This window comes from Somniosus microcephalus, chromosome 23 (assembly GCF_052327205.1).
Source record: "Somniosus microcephalus isolate GS21.2 chromosome 23, FLI_Smic_1.0, whole genome shotgun sequence".
Lineage (NCBI taxonomy): Eukaryota > Metazoa > Chordata > Chondrichthyes > Squaliformes > Somniosidae > Somniosus > Somniosus microcephalus.
This window is the reverse complement of record NC_141009.1, coordinates 68,524,539-68,544,959: the sequence shown is the minus strand read 5'-3', so window position 1 is coordinate 68,544,959 and position 20,421 is coordinate 68,524,539. Positions and strand designations below refer to the sequence as shown.

The 20,421-nt window shown below is 55.5% G+C and overlaps 1 protein-coding gene across 1 annotated transcript in view; it reads left to right on the top strand.

Moving 5' to 3' along the window:
- Positions 1–17,135: 17,135 nt before the first annotated feature.
- The window catches only part of LOC147101938 (protein AMBP-like), a 178,593-nt gene continuing 175,307 nt past the window's right edge, over positions 17,136–20,421 (top strand). Inside the window, exon 1 of the mRNA XM_085965955.1 lies at positions 17,136–17,334. Coding sequence (XP_085822081.1) covers positions 17,227–17,334 — 108 coding nt within the window. The 5' untranslated portion in view covers positions 17,136–17,226. The remainder of the gene's footprint in view (positions 17,335–20,421) is intronic.

Genomic DNA, 20,421 nt, shown 5'->3' with positions numbered 1-20,421 from the left:
CCATTTGCCTTCTTAACCGCCTGCTGCACCTGCATGCTTACCTTCAGCGACTGGTGCACAATAACACCCAGGTCTCATTGCACTTCCCCTTCTCCCAATCTATTGCCATTCAAATAATAATCTGCCTTCCTGTTTTTGCCACCAAAGTGGATAACCTCACATTTATCCACATTATAGTGCATTTGCCATGTTTCTGCCTGTTGAGGTCCCAGCAGCTTGCACAAGGGGATCCCCATTCACTTCCGTTGATTTGAATTGAAGTTCTCGACGCAGGGATGGTGAGACTCTTGTGCGAAGTCTACTTCGGGACCAGTGGCGAACGCCTTCACTTCGCTGCTGGCCACAAATTCCGGGCCAACATGTTTATTTTTGAAAATGGTCGGCGACTCTTGAGCGCAGTGGAGATAAAAGAGCAGGTGTCAGGAAGAGCCTGCAGCAGTGTGAGCAGCCGAGAGTCAAGGGCAACTTTAGGGAGATCGAAGGCCCCGCCAAACCAAACAGTGTCAGTGTATTATTTATAAACTGTGTCGGAGTGGGCTTCAATATTGTGATGTCACAGTCACGGGAATTATATTATTTGTGCTGTATATGTGCAACTGTTAAAACATAGGCTGCTAAAAATTTTTGCCTGGTAACACTGCGCAACCTACATTTTTCGTCCTGGCTACTTTGCTGTGCTCACACCCTGTGCGTCCCCAGATTGGGTTTAGAAAATATGATTACCCTACAGTATTGGCATTTTAGAACTTTGGTGAGGAGGTGATGCTTCCTGTAGTTGAGAAACTCACTGGGCTCACAAATGAAGAATGCATACATCGCGAAACAGCAAAGAACATAAGGACATAAGAAATAGGAGTCGGTCATTCAGCCCTTCGAATCTGCTCCACCATTCAATAAGTTCATGGCTGATCTCCTACCTCAACTTCACCTTCCCGCACTATCCTCATATCGCTTGATTTCCTTAGTGCCCCAAAATCTATCAATCTCTGTCTTCAATATAGTCAACGACTGAGCATCCATAATGTACCAGAGGGAGGGGCTTCAATGGGAGGGTTAATGTACCAGAGGGAGGGGCTTCAATGGGAGGGTTAATGTACCAGGGGGAGGGGCTTCAATGGGTGGGTTAATGTACCAGAGGGAGGGGCTTCAATGGGTGGGTTAATGTACCAGAGGGAGGGGCTTCAATGGGAGGGTTAATGTACCAGGGGGAGGGGCTTCAATGGGAGAGTTACTGTACCAGAGGGAGGGGCTTCAATGGGAGGGTTAATGTACCAGAGGGAGGGGCTTCGATGACAGGGTTAATGTACCAGAGGGAGGGGCTTCAATGGGAGGGTTAATGTACCAGAGGGAGGGGCTTCAGTGGGAGGGTTAATGTACCAGAGGGAGGGGCTTCAGTGGGTGGGTTAATGTACCAGAGGGAGGGGCTTCAATGGGAGGGTTAATGTACAAGAGGGAGGGGCTTCAGTGGGAGGGTTAATGTACCAGAGGGAGGGGCTTTAATGGGAGGGTTAGTGTACCAGGGGGAGGGGCTTCAATGGGAGGGTTAATGTACCAGAGGGAGGGGCTTCAATGGCAGGGTTAATGTAGCAGGGGGAGGGGGCCTTCTCTCCTGCCCTGAGCTTGCTCACTCTGTTGGGTTATAGTCCACCAGCCCTCACATACACCTCAGTCAAGGGGGTTTGATGTTTTCATGGGATGAGAGTGACAATGTCAACGTCACATTGATTGCTCGGTCCAGTGGCCATTTGTCATGTGTGAGTGTGGACACTGAGTGTGGACAGTGAGTGTGGACAGTGAGTGTGGTTAGGCTATTCCCGAGCTGGGCCTGGAGCAATAGGCACCCAGTGTCCGCACATGGACTTTCCACCTGGAGTCACTGGTCATTGGTCAGCAGTGGGAAGCCCGACTCATTTATTTTCCTCTCAGGCCCCAGCAAACGCAACAGAGAGCAGGAAAAGGATGGGATGGTGGGCAAGTTAAATCAACTTCAAGATGGTAGATGATGAGCAGGGGAGTGGGACTCATTGCTCTGAACACAAGCTCATTTTGACGTTTTGTTTTAAGTTGAGTTGAACTCTTTCCTGCGACCCTTTTTCAAATGAATCATTAACCAACAAAAGCAGAAAATAGGAGTCAATGACTGCCAGTCTGCAGCCTTGGCCACGGCCGCTGTTTGCTCTTCTAGGTCCAGTTTCTGCTGATCACAAGGACACGTATCGAGAATGCCCGGTTAATGATACAAAGACCTTTGGAGTCAATAGGTTGGAGGTAATGTGTGAGGGGTTGGGAGCGAGTTTCCCGACTGCTGCCCATGGGACTCTCATGGGTAAGGGAGCTGCTCACGCTGCCAGTTCTTGGTCTTAGCCACACGATGCCGGGGGATGGGGCGGGGGGTGAGGGCAGAGGTTGATACTGAGTGTAAAATCAGAGAGAAAATCAACATGGTAAACTCTGATGCACCTCCATCACCGATAGGTTATAGGAGGCTCCCAGTGCTTGTCAGGCACCCTGTATGCCCAGAGAGAGAACGATGAACCTTAAACACCACGTCATAAACACAAAAAACATTTATAAACTTTGTGCTCATCAAGGTGACTGTTATAAGTTCAGGGTCTTGCCTTAGATATTCTCCGGGTGGTCTGTGTGCCTTATGTCCAGGAGTGCATCTGTACTACACTGTACCTCACTGTAGGATAGTGAAACGCGGGCGTATAAGAATGGGACTTCCTTTGTGATCTGAAGTAGATATTGTGTCCCTCGTGTGTACCCCTCTCACTCCCTTCTCCAATCATTCCGATAGTGGACTTGGTGAGATGAAGCTAGATTACATCTCACTAAGTTGTTTTATTTTACAGACAGCAAGTGAACATACAGAGTAACGGTCTAAATAAATTCCATGGGAGAAAAATTGGGTCGTGCCCCCTTTGGGGCACTAACTTCGCCGGAGCACTACTTTTCCCAAAAAAATTAGTGCCCCTGCACCCGAAATTCACCGGTAGCGCCCCAAGAGGGAGGCGGGGTGCTACTGGAAGTGCCCTGCCTCCCTCTAGGGGCGCTGTGAATGAATATCGCGGCGCTACGTGCTGCAGCGCCACACTCTGCGGCACATCGTGCCACAGTACTGCAGGCCTTCCTCCCCTTATTAAAGGGAAGGGGCCGAGCGCAGCCTGACCCGGAGCCTGGCTGGGACACCAGGGATCGGAGTGCTGGCAAAAGAGCCCGGCGCTCAAGAGAAGTGCCGGGCTCACGGAGCGCAGCCGGCACTCCGCGGGGGGACTGCACAGGAGGCCGGGGACGGCAGAGGGGGCAGGTGCTGGCAGGCGGCCAGCAACAAAAATGGTCGCTGGGCACCTCCCCTTTAATTTGTGCCGCCCCGGCCGCAGGTAGGCCCCACTGACCCTGTCGGACGTAGCATCCGGCAGTAAGTCAGTCAGTAAGTAAGTTCGGCTACTGAAGATCGCCGCCGGGACACCGTGCATGGCGATGACGTAATTGCCAGCAGCGCAGCGCCGTGGGTTGCTAACGGTTACCGCCGCTGTTAACCTGCTGAATTTCGCGGGAGGCGTTAGTGGTGCCGCGCCCAGGCGCTAGTTACTTTGCCTTCTTAGGGCGATAACTGGAGGCGTAAATCAACCGAATTCTTTCCCCCATATCTTTAACTCAATCTCATTTCTCTACTCCACAAATGGATAAAATAATGAATCACAAGTCCTGCTGATGTATTTGTTTTTGACTTTCTCTCTAAACAACTTCTAACTGCAAAACCTGTCCTCCAGCATCTTAGCACCCAGCCCCCAGCTGAGATCTGTGCCTCGTTGTCCTTTAAACCCCAAGGCCCAGCGCCCACACCTCCCCCCCGACACACACCCTAGTTTTTCCCTTCTCTTTGTGTTAACCTGACCCCAGGAGACAGTGAAGGGGGAGAGAGCGTCTCTGACACCTTCCCCATGCTGGGATTCACTATAATCAAACTGACTGCCCCCTCTCCCAGGAGTAGATCCTTTGCAGACACCTCATCTGGAGTCCCTGTGATTGGAATCATCCTCACCACAATGGCTGGCCACCTGGGACAAATGAATGAATGGCTTAACACTTTTGGTTAGCCTGGTTCATGGACCTGGAATAAGACGATAGCTCTTCATTGGCTGGAATTTCCTGTACCTGGCCGGGTTGGGTGCGGGCGGTCAGCGTGGCGGGTCGCGACCCCATTCTTGCTTCCATTCTGCTGCAGAAATAGACTTTGCACTAATGGGGCCCGTGAAGGCTGCCCTGTGCGTTACCGGCTGTATTAAATGGTGCGGGTCTGATGACATCATCCATGACGCATTTTCAGCTGAGATATTTAAAGGGGCCAAGACCACATTGCATTTGAAGTTTCATCGAGGACTGTGCAGTCACTGCACTGGAGGTTTTGATTGCTCCAAACACTTGGAGACATGACTGCACAGGGGCAGAGGGCTGCACAGAGGCAGAGGGCTGCACAGGGGCAGAGGGCTGCACAGGGGCAGAGGGCTGCACAGGGGCAGAGGGCTGCACAGGGGCAGAGGGCTGCACAGAGGCAGAGGGCTGCACAGGGGCAGAGGGCTGCACAGGGGCAGAGGGCTGCACAGAGGCAGAGGGCTGCACAGGGGCAGAGGGCTGCACAGAGGCAGAGGGCTGCACAGGGGCAGAGGGCTGCACAGGGGCAGAGGGCTGCACAGGGGCAGAGGGCTGCACAGGGGCAGAGGGCTGCACAGAGGCAGAGGGCTGCACAGGGGCAGAGGGCTGCACAGGGGCAGAGGGCTGCACAGAGGCAGAGGGCTGCACAGGGGCAGAGGGCTGCACAGAGGCAGAGGGCTGCACAGAGGCAGAGGGCTGCACAGGGGCAGAGGGCTGCACAGAGGCAGAGGGCTGCACAGGGGCAGAGGGCTGCACAGAGGCAGAGGGCTGCACAGGGGCAGAGGGCTGCACAGAGGCAGAGGGCTGCACAGAGGCAGAGGGCTGCACAGGGGCAGAGGGCTGCACAGGGGCAGAGGGCTGCACAGAGGCAGAGGGCTGCACAGGGGCAGAGGGCTGCACAGAGGCAGAGGGCTGCACAGAGGCAGAGGGCTGCACAGGGGCAGAGGGCTGCACAGAGGCAGAGGGCTGCAAAGGGGCAGAGGGCTGCACAGGGGCAGAGGGCTGCACAGAGGCAGAGGGCTGCACAGGGGCAGAGGGCTGCACAGGGGCAGAGGGCTGCACAGAGGCAGAGGGCTGCACAGAGGCAGAGGGCTGCACAGGGGCAGAGGGCTGCACAGAGGCAGAGGGCTGCACAGGGGCAGAGGGCTGCACAGGGGCAGAGGGCTGCACAGGGGCAGAGGGCTGCACAGAGGCAGAGGGCTGCACAGAGGCAGAGGGCTGCACAGGGGCAGAGGGCTGCACAGGGGCAGAGGGCTGCACAGAGGCAGAGGGCTGCACAGGGGCAGAGGGCTGCACAGAGGCAGAGGGCTGCACAGAGGCAGAGGGCTGCACAGGGGCAGAGGGCTGCACAGAGGCAGAGGGCTGCACAGGGGCAGAGGGCTGCACAGGGGCAGAGGGCTGCACAGAGGCAGAGGGCTGCACAGAGGCAGAGGGCTGCACAGGGGCAGAGGGCTGCACAGAGGCAGAGGGCTGCACAGGGGCAGAGGGCTGCACAGGGGCAGAGGGCTGCACAGAGGCAGAGGGCTGCACAGAGGCAGAGGGCTGCACAGGGGCAGAGGGCTGCACAGGGGCAGAGGGCTGCACAGAGGCAGAGGGCTGCACAGGGGCAGAGGGCTGCACAGGGGCAGAGGGCTGCACAGAGGCAGAGGGCTGCACAGGGGCAGAGGGCTGCACAGGGGCAGAGGGCTGCACAGGGGCAGAGGGCTGCACAGGGGCAGAGGGCTGCACAGAGGCAGAGGGCTGCACAGAGGCAGAGGGCTGCACAGGGGCAGAGGGCTGCACAGAGGCAGAGGGCTGCACAGAGGCAGAGGGCTGCACAGGGGCAGAGGGCTGCACCCAGGTTCTCCGATGACTCCCTCCATTTGCTTGTGGAGCGAGTCAGAGCACGCAGGGAGGTCCTCTTCCTTTCGAATGGGCGGAAGAGACCTCCCCAGGAGACAAAAAGAGCCTGGCCCCAAATAGCAGAGGAGGTCAATGGCAGGGTCGTGGTCAGGAGGAGCTGGGTGCAGAGCCGCAAACGTTTCAAAAATCTCATTAGATCAAGAAAGGTGAGTACAAAGCCACACTCAACTTCATCCTGCTGTGCCTCTCATCACATCCCCATCACTCTGCCTTCCCTACCCTACCCCTGCACATCCTTACTCACACCAACATACCTGGCACGTCCACCCATCCCTCTCTCTCTATCTACATTATCACCTCCCCATCTGACTAGCCACCCCTCACACTCACCCTCATCCTAGTACAATCATACCAACTAACAACACACAAGGTGGCCACTTGGCTTTGGCACCCCAATCCATCATAGTCTCCCTCTAAAGATGTTACCCATCCATTCCTTACACTCATTCCATCACTCTCACTCGACCTTCTCTTCTTTCCCTCCTTGTAGGAAAAGAGAGCCCACAATAAGAGGGAGAGGGAGAGAGAACTGGAGGTGGGCCTCCATCATTTGCCACCTTCACAACAGCAGAGGAGGCTGCGTTGGAAGTATCTGGCATGGCCGAGCAGCTGGAGGTGGGAGACGGAGCGAGGGGGACATCTCAGCAAACTGGTGGCAGAATTACATATCATACAACCACATGGCATACAGCAGTCAGTCATATGGGGGCTGATGTCATCAGCCACTGAATGGTCATCAATTGCATAATGGTATCTGTATCCATTCTTCATATGACATATCTAACTCATTTCCTTACTCTCCCACAGGTCCATCAACAGCGCCCCCTGCCCCCCCCCCCACTGTCCAGGAGGAAGAGGAAGATGACTCCTCAGAGGAGCCTCCAGCCTCTGAGGGTGCACCGGCACCACACATAAGCACACCCAGCACCAGCGCATAGATGCCCACCTCGGTGGGTCCCACGTGAGATAGTCTGTCACAAGTCACAAGTGAGCAAGAGCAGCTGGTGGAGACAGGGACAGCAGTGGAGACTCCTCGCCGGAGGGTGCAGGACGCTCCCAGCTCTGCTCAGCTGCAGACGCTGAGCCTCGGGGGCCACCCAGAAAGAGGGTGACCCTGGAGGTGCAGGAATTAGTACAGGGGGCTCTGACAGGTTTGGCGAACGCAATGTCTGCAAATGTTCAGAGAATGGAGGAGGCCATCTCCAACATGAGCACCACCGTGTCGCAGGTGATGGCGGCTGTCGGCTCTTCCATGGATAGGATGGCCACCTGCACGGAGCAGCTGATGCACCACTCACAGGAGCACATGGTCTCTATGGAGAATAGATGGCAGACGCTCGTAGACCTTCTGTCTAGGAGGGATGTAAGTGTAGACTTGGGTCGTCAAGGTGCTCTCCAGCTCCTTGCTAGCAGGGAAGTGCATGTGGTGTGATGAAATATTCCATTCATCACTGCCTGTGACTGTGGTTGGTTTCAGGTTCCCCCTTACCATTGTATTGCCTGTGACTGTGGTTGGTTTCAGGTTTCTCCTCACCATTGTATTGTGTATTGGAATGTATGGAATGTGTTGTGTGTAGGGCTCCGCCCATACCTGGCCTCTATGTAAGCCAGCTCAGTCTGGCCTCACAGCCAGTACTGCAGACATCCAGGGAAGATACCTCTCTCCACTGTTATCTTCTAAGTTAATAAAAGCCTTGTTTTGTTTCGCTAACATCGAGTCTCGGGATTATTCAGGCACATCAATTTTATTAACTTATTTTTCAACACAATGGATCAACTCCTGAAACCCGAACGTTTGGATTTGGATCAGCATGCTCCGGACGCATCAGCACGCTTCGGACACTGGTTTATGTGTATGGAATTCTTCCTGGACAATTCCGCAGCCGTCAAAGACGCTACGGACGCGGCGAGTATGAAACTCGGAATTCTGCGGAATTGGGTAAGCCATCGGGTTTACCCCCTCATCCAAGACGCCGACACGTACCTGGCCTCCTGCGACATCTTAAAGGCGCATTACCAGCAGCCTACGAATGAGGTGTATGCTAGGCATCTGCTCGCCACTCGCGCACAGTGACCTGGGGAATCGGTGGAGGAGTTCCTAGGCACCCTGAAAATGCTTGGCAAAGACTGCAAGTGCCGAGATGTAAAAGCCGCAGTGTACACCAACGAGCTTGTTCGCGATGCCTTTATCACAGGCCTCAGCTCCACTTACATCCGGCAAAGACTGCTGGAAAAAACGGGATTGGACCTGAAACAGGCTGCGGACACCGCGCGATCCCTGGATGTGGCCCAGAGAAACTCGGACGCCTACTCTTCAGCCCGCGCCATCCACGCCGCCACGTGTGCACCAAGGGTGCCGCCATCTTGGAAGGCATCTTCCCCGCCCGGCAGCCCGACACCGTCGGGGCCCCGCTCTCCCCCCAGAAGCCCTACGACAGCCGCGACGCGTCGGGGACCCAACTGCTACTTCTGCGGGCAGCCAAGGCACACCAGAAACCTGTGCCCGGTGAAAGGCACCACCTGCTTTAAGTGCGGTAAGAAGGGGCACTTTGGGAAGGTGTGCAGAGGGAACCCCGCTGGAAAAGCAAAACCCGCCATCGCCGCGTGTGCGCCGTGGGAGCGGCCATCTTGGACGCCATCTTGCCCGACCTCGTGGGGCCCGCCATCTTGTGAGCAGACAGCGCGGACGCCATCTTGTCTCGATCAGGGCCCTACAGTGGCATCGGTCACAGTGGACCAGACCAGGCCCCACCCGCTATCCAAATCAATGGTGGACATCGAGGTAAACGGGTGCGGGGTTAAATGTTTAATTGACAGTGGAAGCACGGAGAGTTTTATCCACCCGGAACTGGCATGACAACTCTCCCTAAAGGTGGTCCCTACTCGGGGTACCATCTCTATGGCTGATAAAACCCAGACATCGACCATTCTGGGTTACTGCACGGTACAATTGTCCGTTAACGGGACTGTATACGATAATTTTAAAGTATTAATCATGAAGAATCTATGCGCGAGTGTGATCTTGGGCCTGGATTTCCAGTGCAACCACCAAAGCATCACGCTCAAGTACGGTGGGTCCCAGCCGCCCCTCACAGTGTGCGGCCTGGCTACCCTGAAGGTAAAGCCGCCTTCGCTATTCGCGAACCTTACCCCTAACTGCCGGCCAATAGCGACCAAAAGCAGGAGGTACAGCTGGGAGGACAGGCGGTTTATCGCAACCGAGGTAGACAGGCTCCTGAAAGAGCGCATTATTGAATGCAGCAATAGCCCGTGGCGCGCCCAAGTGGTGGTGGTAAGGGGTAGCGAGAAGAAACGGATGGTGATCGACTATAGCCAAACGATCAACAGGTACACCCAACTAGACGCCTACCCGCTACCCCGCATATCAGAAATGGTGAACCAAATCGCCCAATACCGGGTGTTCTCCACCATCGACCTCAAGTCAGCGTACCACCAGCTCCCTATCAGACCAGAGGACCGCCCGTACACCGCCTTCGAGGCAAACGGACGCCTCTACCAATTCCTCAGAGTCCCCTTTGGGGTGACGAATGGGGTCTCGGTCTTCCAGAGGGAGATGGATCGCATGGTCGATGACCACCACTTGCAGGCAACCTTCCCCTACCTCGACAACGTCACCATCTGCGGTCACAACCAGCAGGATCACGACTCGAACCTCGAGAGGTTCCTGAAAACCGCACAAAAACTCAACCTCACCTACAACGAGGACAAGTGCGTTTTCAACACCACGCGCCTCTGCATACTAGGCAGCGTGGTGGAGAATGGGGAAATCGGACCAGACCCCGACCGATTGCGCCCCCTACGGGAGCTGCCCCTGCCCAACACTCCCAAAGCCCTGAAAAGGTGCCTGGGGTTATTTCCTTATTATTCCCAATGGGTCCCCAACTACTCCGACAAAGCCCGCCCCCTCTTGAAAGCATCCTCTTTTCCGCTCTCTGCTGAGGCCCACGCCGCCTTCAAAAGCATTAAGCAGGATATTGAGCGGGCCACGCGACAGGCAGTGGACGAGAACACTCCATTTCAAGTGGAAAGTGATGCGTCTGACTTTGCCTTGGCGGCTACCCTCAACCAGGCGGGGCGGCCCGTAGCTTTCTTCTCGAGGACCCTCCAAGGGCCCGAGATCAGACACTCCTCCGTGGAAAAGGAGGCCCAAGCCATCGTGGAGGCAGTGCGCCACTGGCGCCACTACCTAGCCGGCAAACGCTTCACCCTACTTACCGACCAGCGGTCGGTAGCGTTTATGTTCAATAATAAACAGAGGGGGAAGATCAAAAATGATAAGATTCTTAGGTGGCGGATCGAGCTCTCCACCTTCGAGTATGACATCATTTACCGGCCAGGGGCCCTTAACGAATCCCCAGATGCCCTCTCACGAGGGATGTGTGCCAGCGCCACCGGGGATCGGCTACAGACCCTCCACAATGACCTCTGCCACCCAGGGGTCACGCGGCTGTTCCACTTCATAAAGTCCCGCAACTTACCCTACTCGATTGAGGAAGTTCGGTCTCTGACCAGGAACTGCCGCACTTGCGCTGAGTGCAAGCCTCGGTTCTACCACCCTGATAGAGCCCACTTAATCAAAGCTACACGGCCCTTTGAGCGGCTCAGCTTAGATTTCAAGGGCCCCCTCCCGTCCGTCGACCGCAATGTTTACTTCCTGAACATTGTGGACGAATACTCCCGGTTCCCATTCGCCTTCCCCTGCCCAGACATGACCAGTGCCACGGTCATTAAATGCCTCAACAGCCTGTTCTGCCTGTTCGGTATGCCGAGCTACATCCACACGGATAGGGGGGCGTCCTTCATGAGTGAAGAGCTACGCCAGTACATGCTGTCCAGGGGTATCGCCACGAGCCGTACCACCAGCTACAACCCCCGGGGTAACGGTCAAGTGGAGCGAGAGAACGGGACAGTATGGAAAGCAGTCACTCTAGCTCTAAGGACCAAGGGCCTCCCTATCTCCCGCTGGCAGGAAGTCCTCTCAGATGTGCTCCATTCGATACGGTCGCTATTGTGTACTGCCACTAATGCCACGCCTCATGAACGAATGTTTAGCTTCCCCCGGAAATCCACCTCAGGCGTATCCATGCCGTCATGGCTCTCCACCCCGGGTCCGGTATTCGTGCGAAGGCATGTGATGGGCCATAAGACGGACCCTCTCGTGGAGCCAGTGCACCTACTCCATGCCAACCCCCAATACGCGTATGTCCGGCACGCCGACGGAAGGGAGGACACCGTGTCAATAAAAGACGTTGCCCCAGCCGGTAACGACAACAGCCACGGCAATAGCAGCAACAACGACCACAGCAACTCTTACCCACCCACTACTCTTTCATCACCCCCGGAAGAACATCGACCAACGGCACCCCCACCAACTACCCCTTCAACAACCCTGGCGGCACCCCCGGCAGAGACCCAGGAGGCCACCGGGGACACCCAGCCGACACCCGCGACACCACAACAGCCACGTCGGTCGCAGAGGACTACCAAACCCCCGAACAGACTAAATCTATAGAAGGGGTGAATGTGATGAAATATTCCATTCATCACTGCCTGTGACTGTGGTTGGTTTCAGGTTCCCCCTTACCATTGTATTGCCTGTGACTGTGGTTGGTTTCAGGTTTCTCCTCACCATTGTATTGTGTATTGGAATGTATGGAATGTGTTGTGTGTAGGGCTCCGCCCATACCTGGCCTCTATGTAAGCCAGCTCAGTCTGGCCTCACAGCCAGTACTGCAGACATCCAGGGAAGATACCTCTCTCCACTGTTATCTTCTAAGTTAATAAAAGCCTTGTTTTGTTTCGCTAACATCGAGTCTCGGGATTATTGAGGCACATCATGTGGCCCATGAGAGGGATGACGGTGAGAGGAGAGAGGGAAGTGTGGGCTCCTCTCAAAACGCTTACACTTCTCCCCCATTGCTATCACCTTAGTCAGAGCCCCAGATGCCTCCTTGGATCCCGATGGCCAAGTCTGCCCCTGCACAGTCGCAGGAGGAGCAGACTTTGGCGGGGCCAACACAGGCTTCAAAACCCAGAGGACGTCCGCCAAGAGTGTCTAAGCAATCGCAGCAGCGAAGTGAGCAGCTGCCTCTACCTCTGCTGAAGCCACAGGAGTAGCACCTCATAGAAGCACGCATTAGCGAAAGAAGAAACACAAGTAGATTCACAAGTGTAGCCACTTGGGTGTTTTATTCAATGTTAATGTCAAGTTTCTGTTAATGTGACCTCAACCATAAAAACATTTATTTTCACCACTTTCCAGTCTGGGATAAATTTGTATGCACCTTTGGAAGGTGACCCCGACGCTCAGGATGAATCCTAAGCTAGCATGGCGGATACAAACGCAGTCACGGTTAAATTACCAGACTTTTGGGAGAACCTCGCCGAAGCCTGGTTCGTTCAAGCTGAGTCCAGATTCCGGCTGAAAGGCATTACAGTCGACGCCACGAAGTACGACTACCTCGTCGCCTCGCTCACCTATGCTACAGTCCCCAAGGTTTGGGCAGCGCTGCAGAATCCACCAACGGAGGGCAAGTACGAACATCTGAAGGCTGCGCTACTTAAAAAATTTCAAACGTCCTCTTACCAGCGCCACTGCCAACTCCTGGACCTCCCCGGCCTTGGTGACGCTTCACCATCAGACCTGCTTTCCCACATGCTGTCCCTCTCAGACGACAAAAATCCCGGCGCCCTTTTTCGCACGCTTTTCATTCGGCAGCTCCCCGCCAGCATCCGCCCGCTCATTGTGGAGTCTGACTCCACGGACCTGAATGATATAGCCGAAAAGGCCGACCGGCTGCTCTCTGCACAGGCCGCTCGCGACGTCGCGCCCGACCTCATGGCAACGACCACGCGGTCTTCCCGGGCCGCTAGGCCCGACCGCCCTACCACTCCGGGTCACTGCTACTACCACACCCGTTTTGGCGCTAGGGCTCAACGCTGCACGCCACCGTGTACCTTCAAACCCCCCCCCGCACTGGCCCCCGCGATGGCCGCGGGGCAGAAGGAGCCCCTACTGTACGTCACTGACGACAGAACCAACCGCCGATTTCTGTGCGACACAGGGGCCCAGCACAGCATCACCCCCGCCTCCGCCCTCGAGATCCAACGCGGCACACGGGGTATCACACTGGCTGCAGCCAACGGCTCTGAAAGCCGCACATATGGCACCCGCATGGTCACGCTCGACCTCGCGGGCCGCCGCTACCGCTGGGAGTTCCTCACAGCCAAGGTCCTCTGCCCACTCATCGGCGCCGACTTCCTACGCGCCCACGGCCTCCTTGTCGACATTCCGAGGCACTGCCTCGTCGACATCAACACTATGGCCCCCATCCCCGGCGCCTTTACCCCGGCCCGTTCGGCCGGCCTGACGACCTACTGCCTCGCCAGAGCCACGGACGACTACTCGGCACTCCTAGCTGAGTTTCCCGCCCTCACTAACCCGACCTTTTCGGCCAAAGCCGCCAAGCACGGTGTGGAACACTATATCCCCACCACCGGCCCCCCAGTTTCTGCCCACGCCCGCAGACTCAACCCGGCCAAGCTGGAAATCGCGCGGGCCGAGTTCACCAACATGGAACAACTCGGCATCATCCGCCGCTCCAGCAGCCCTTGGGCCTCGCCCCTCCACATCGCCCCCAAGCCCGGCGGAGGCTGGCGCCCTTGCGGGGACTACCGCCGCCTCAACGACGCCACCACCCCCGATCGATACCCGGTGCCACACATCCAGGACTTCTCGGCCAGACTGGCCGGACGAACCGTCTTTTCCAAAGTCGACCTGGTGCGCGGTTACCACCAAGTCCCCGTACACCCCGCGGACATCCCCAAAACGGCCGTCATCACCCCATTCGGCCTGTTCGAGTTCCTGAGGATGCCCTTCGGCCTCAAGAATGCAGCACAGGCTTTCCAGCGCCTTATGGACTCAGTCCTCCGGGACCTGAACTTCCTATTCATCTATCTAGACGACATTCTCGTGGCCAGCTCCTCCAAACAGGAACACCTCGAACACCTTCGCATCCTGTTCGGGCGCCTAGCCCAACACGGGCTCATCCTCAGCCCGGCGAAGTGCCAATTCGGCCTAACCGAGATCGATTTTCTCGGTCACCACATCACCCCTGCTGGGGCCGTCCCCCTGCCCAACAAGGTGCAGGCCGTCCAGCAATTCCCCCGCCCCACAACCATCAAGGGCCTCCAGGAGTTCCTCGGGATGGTGAACTTCTACAACAGGTTCATCCCCAGAGCCGCAGCCCTCATGAAGCCCCTATACGACTCCCTCCGAGAAAAATCCAGCAAGATGGACATAGCCTGGACCACTGACACGGCAGCCGCCTTCGACGCCACCAAAAACACGCTCGCCGACGCCACTCTGCTCGCGCACCCGAGGGCCGATGCCCGGGTCGCGCTCACCACCGACGCCTCCGACCACGCGGTTGGGGCCGTGTTCGAGCAGTGGGTCAATGGCGCGTGGCAGCCACTTGCCTTCTACAGCCGCCAACTGCGCCCCCCGGAGGTCAAATACTCCACTTTCGACCGCGAGCTTCTCGCACTCCACCTGTCGGTCCGCCATTTCAGGTTCCTCCTGGAAGGCCGTCCCTTCACCGCGTATGTGGACCACAAGCCACTCACATACGCGATGGCCAAGCACACCGAACCCTGGTCCGCTAGGCAGCAACGCCAGCTCGCGGCCGTCTCCGAGTTTACTACGGACATTCAGCACGTCTCCGGTAGAGACAACGTGGTCGCCGACTGCCTTTCCCGTCCCGCCGTCTGTGCGAATCACCTCGCGGTCGACTACGCACAACTAGCAGCGGCCCAGCTCACGGACCCAGACCTCCTCTCGGCGGCTACCAGCCTGCCAGGGCTACGCCTAGCCAAGGTCGCGCACGGGCCCGAAGCCACGGCAGTCACGTGCGACGTCTCACTCGGCCAACCCAGGCCGGTCGTCCCTGAGACCTGGCGCCGCCGCGTCTTCGACGCGCTCCACGGGCTCTCTCACCCGGGTTCCCGCGCATCCGTCAAACTCCTCTCCAAGCGCTTCGTCTGGCGCGGCCTCAGCAGAGATGTTCGGACTTGGGCCACCTCCTGCCTCGCCTGCCAACGGGCTAAGGTACAGCTGCACACCAAAGCACCCCTGGGAGACTTCGAGGTACCCAGCCGCCGCTTCGACCACGTACACGTCGACATCGTCGGTCCCCTGCCGCCATCGCAAGGCCAAACTTATCTCCTCACGATGGTCGACCGCTACACACGCTGGCCCGAGGCAGTGCCGCTGACCTCCACCACCACAGCCGACATCGCCAGGGCGTTCGTTAACACCTGGGTTGCGAGGTTCGGCGTACCGGCCGACAGAACCTCCGACAGAGGCGCCCAGTTCACCTCCGAACTCTGGACGGCCACAGCACGCAACCTCGGGGTGACGCTCCACCGCACCACGGCGTACCACCCGCAGGCCAACGGACTTTGTGAACGCTTCCACAGGTCACTCAAGGCCTCACTCCACGCCGGCCTGCAGGACAGTACCTGGACTGACCGCCTACCGTGGGCGCTACTCGGCCTACGCACCGCGGTCAAGGAAGACCTCCAGTCCTCGGCAGCGGAGTTAGTCTACGGACAACCGCTGCGCGTCCCAGGCGAATTCCTTCCGGAGCCTACCAAGCCTTGGTCGGCCGAACAGCAGCGGCTCGACTCTTTCTCTTCCGCTCAGCAGTTCGCCCCACTTCCGGTCAACCGACACGGCGAACTCGCACCTCACGTCCCGCCAAATTTACAGCAGGCGCGCTTCGTCTTCGTGCGACACGACGTGCAGCGCGGGCCCCTGCGACACCCGTACGACGGTCCGTATGAGGTACTACAAACCGGGGACAAGGTCTTCAAGCTGCGACTCGGCGACAGGGTCGAGACAGTCTCCATCGACCGGCTCAAACCAGCACACACAGAACCAGGGGAACAGGTCCCCGTGGCCCAGTCTCCAACTAGAGGCCGTCCCCCCGGCAAGCCAGCACAGCCGGCGGCGAACCGCCCGACCCAACCAACCAGACCGGCGACCACTCAGAGCCGCTGCAGCAGAACCATTAGACCACCGTCACGACTCGTCCACTCCTCCTAAGCGGATTCTGGGGGGAGCTCTGTGGCGACACGCCACCACTGGACATAATCCGCTCATGGCGGCACAGACAGTCTAAGCAGAAGCCCCCAGCCGGGGGCCCTTTCCTCCAGCAACTTGTTTTCCGCAGGGACAGGCTGCTGGGAGCACTTCCTGTCTGGGAAGTATTTAAGTGGATGCGCGGGCTTTTCTAGTTCCTGTTTGTCATGTGGTTGGAATAAAGCAGTTGTGTTTTCAATAGCTCTGGTCTCGACTCCCACGTTTGCCGCGGTATCTCAACAGAGACACGGACTAGCAGGAGAGAAAACAACAGATCTTTACTGGTGAAAGGCATAAACGAAACTAAACAACAGAGGCTCTCTAGCGCCTTTTATACAGGGGTGGTCACTGCCGGTACTGCAGTCTGAGACCAGTTATTCTCTTAAAGGTACATACACAACAACCCAGAGAGTGGTAAGAATGTGGAACTCACTACCAAAGGGAGTGGTTGAAGCGAATCGTGTAGATGCATTTAAGGGGAGCTAGATAAACAGAAGAGAATGGAATAGAGGGTTATGCTAATAGTTAGATGAGGAAAGACGGGAGGAGGCTCGAGTGGAGCATAAACGCCGGCATGGACTGGTGGGGCCGAATGGCCTGTTTCTGTTCTACATATCCTGCGTAATCCTATGTAAACCCCACAAACTTTCCTAAACAAAGGAATATTCTGCATTTGAAACTGTCAGTTCGTACCTATGATACCAAGTAATAACGAACACATGGGTGCTTTCCACCTAATCTAATCCCACTATCCTGCTCGTTACCCATTCCCTGTCTGATCTGTGTGAATTCAGACTGCCTGATCAGCCCTCTGGGTTCTTGCTGATTTCTCAATAGCTCCATCGAGCTTTAATGATTAATGAATAACATCAACACCAGATGTTTGACTAACTGTTGCTCTAAATAACCTGGGTTTGGGACATCCCAAGGCAGACAGCTCCCTGTTGCTGCACATTGTCAGTTTATTCTGTTACTTTGGAACAGACCAGAGCTGACCAGAGAAAATGAGGTGCGGTCCTGTGCTGATGCTCATTGCACTCTTGCTGGGGATCGGAGCTGCTGTCCCAGTGAAACAGACCGAGAATGTTCAGGAAAACTTTGATTTGAATCAGGTAATCAATGTCAGATTTAAAGCAGCAACGCTGGGATCCCGGGATTGGGGAATGTAGTTAATGCAGCAACTCTGGGATCCCGGGATTGGGGACTGTAGTTAATGCAGCAAATCTGGGATCCCGGGATTGGGGACTGTGGTTAATGCAGCAACTCTGGGATCCTGGGATTGGGGACTGTGGCTAATGCAGCAAATCTGGGATCCTGGGATTGGGGACTGTGGTTAATACAGCAACTCTGGGATCCTGGGATTGGGGACTGTGGCTAATGCAGCAAATCTGGGATCCTGGGATTGGGGAATGTGGTTAATGCAGCAACTCTGGATCCTGGGATTGGGGACTGTGGTTTGTTGTGTATGTACCTTTAAGAGAGAACTGTTTTACAGCTCCTGTATACTGTAGTACCGGCAGTGACCACACCTGTATATAAAGCCGGAGCAGGCTTCTATACTTCAGTCTTGAGACTACTCCACTCCAGTAAATACCTGTTGATTGTTAAGTTACAGCCTCCGTGTAGTTCTTGGGGAAACATCCTATTTAAAGAATCACGGATCTAACAGTGGCGACGAGTGGCGATTCGAATCTACCTGCAACTCTGCATTTCCCTTCGAGGATTCGCTCCGGGAGGGCGGTGGAAGAAAGTCGAGGCCAGAAACACGGGCGTCGACCACGAGCAACCGCCCAGTCGTCCGGCAGAGAGTGAACATCGCAGGGGAGGCTGTGGAGAGCCGGGCTTGGTTCCCCAGCCACGACGATCAGCAACAGACTGACGACAGGTACAGCGCAGACACTTCCCGGACAGCGGCGGCTGGAGCCAACCGACGGCAGAGAAGAAGCCGAGCAGCATCGACGGGGTAAGATAGAGGGTGAAGCGCACAGGGCACAACCAGGGGTTGAAAACCGAGCGGCGTCGAGGAAAAACAAAATGGAGAGAGAGAGGGTAAAGCAGCAGCCGGGTTCAGGACCGAGCGGCGGAAATGGGAAAGGCGCACAGAAAAAAAGAACGCGCAGAGCACAGCCAGGGCTCAAGGGCTGAACAGTGTCCACGGGGAGAAGAAGGAAGAGCGCGGGAGACACCATTTTTAGAAGCCGCAGCGGAGAAGAAGGGCGAGCGCGGGAAGAAAGGAAAGCACGGGAGACGCCATTTTGTGCCAGCGGAGAAGAAGGGTAAGTGCGGGAGTCGCCATTTTTGACAGTTAAATCACACCCAGGGATGCCGAAGAGTGGCAGTATCTCTACGTTCGACAATGAAGTCGAAGATTGGGCGACATATGTGGAACATATTGAGGTGTACTGCAGGGCGAATGAAGTGCCAGATGCTAGGAAAGCACTGGTTTTGTTAAATTCCATGGGTGCAAAATCTTATGGGTTACTGCGAAACCTAATAACCCCAGAGAAGCCTGTGAATAAGAATTTCAAAAGCATAGTAGAAATCCTACAGGACCACTTAAACTCCACACCGCTGTGGCAGAACAACGCATGACCAGAAGGATTGTTGGTTCAAGGACCAAGTGTGCAGACAGTGTGGAAAAGCAGGACACATAGCAAGAGTCTGCAGGTCTGGGAAGAAAACCAACAGCAAGAAGTCTCCACAGGAGAAGTACAAAAAGGTACACAAGGTGATGGACAGTAGTTCAGACAAACAGAAAAGTGACACAGACTCCGGAAGCAAGGAGCTGGGTTGTCTGAAACTACATAAGGTAACCAAAATGGAGGATTACCAGACTATCTGGGTTACACTCAAGATAGACGGAGTCCAAGTGAAAATGGAATTGGACACAGGATCAGCCCTAACAGTCATAAACCAAAGGGACTACAAGCGGCTATTTTCACATATACCCTTGAAAGCTACAGAGATTGTCTTGAAGACGTACACTGGGCAAAAAGTCTACCCCAAAGGAAAAATAAGGGTGAAAGTGATATACAAAGGCCAGGAAATACCTAAAATGGACTTATATGTATTGCCAGATGGAGGACCACCACTGCTAGGACGTGAATGGATCCGGAAGATACAATTAGATTGGCATTCAATACAGGCACTGAAGGTTGAGGCCAAAAAGGATGACGACGTCACACCTGGACGACTGTCAAAAATGCTAACTGACGCAAAAGAAGTGTTCCAGGAGGGACTCGGAACACTAAAAGGCATAACAGCAATGATTAAAATAGAGGAAAATGCAAGCCCATAGTTTCTTAAGGCCAGACCAGTGCCTTATGCAATCAGACCAGCCGTCGAAGCAGAGCTGGAAGGGTTGGAACGTTCAGGAGTACTGTCCAAAGTAGACTGGAGCGAGCGGGCTACACCCATCGTTCCTGTAATGACGAAGTCGTTGAGTAATACGCCTGGGGAACCAAAGAAGGTCCGCATCTGTGGGGATTTTAAGGTGACAGTGAACCCAGTCCTTCACACGGTACAATATCCGCTTCCACGAATTGAGGATATTTTCGCCTCGCTATCTGGAGGTAAACGCTTCACCAAAATTGATCTGGCCCAGGCGTACTTGCAAATGGAGGTAGAAGAAACCTCGAAACAATACCTCACGATCAACACTCATAAAGGTCTCTACCAATACAACTGGCTGGTGTTCGGGGTAGCATCGGCTCCGGCTATTTGGCAAAGGGCACTGGATCAAGTCCTGCAAGGGATTCCAGGGACCCAGTGTTATTTGGACGGCATCCTGGTCACGGGTGTAAATGACAGTGGTCACCTCGCCAACTTGGAGAAGGTGCTCACCAGATTAAAGGAGTATGGGCTACGAGCTAATTGCCACAAGTGCGAGTTTTTCCAGAAGCAGATCTCGTATTGTGGCCATGTCATCGATGAAGAGGGGTTACATAAGTCCCCTGAAAAGATTGAGGCAGTAGTCAAGGCTCCAGCACCGGAAAATGTGTCACAACTGAGGTCGTTCCTCGGGCTGGTAAACTACTACCATAAGTTCTTACCAAATTTGTCCACGGTATTACACCCACTGAACACCCTACTGCAAACGGGGGTGCCATGGAAGTGGAATGACGAACGTAGACGAGCTTTCTTGAAGTGTAAAGAATTGATCACATCAAAAGAGGTGTTGGCCCATTTCAACCCAGCAC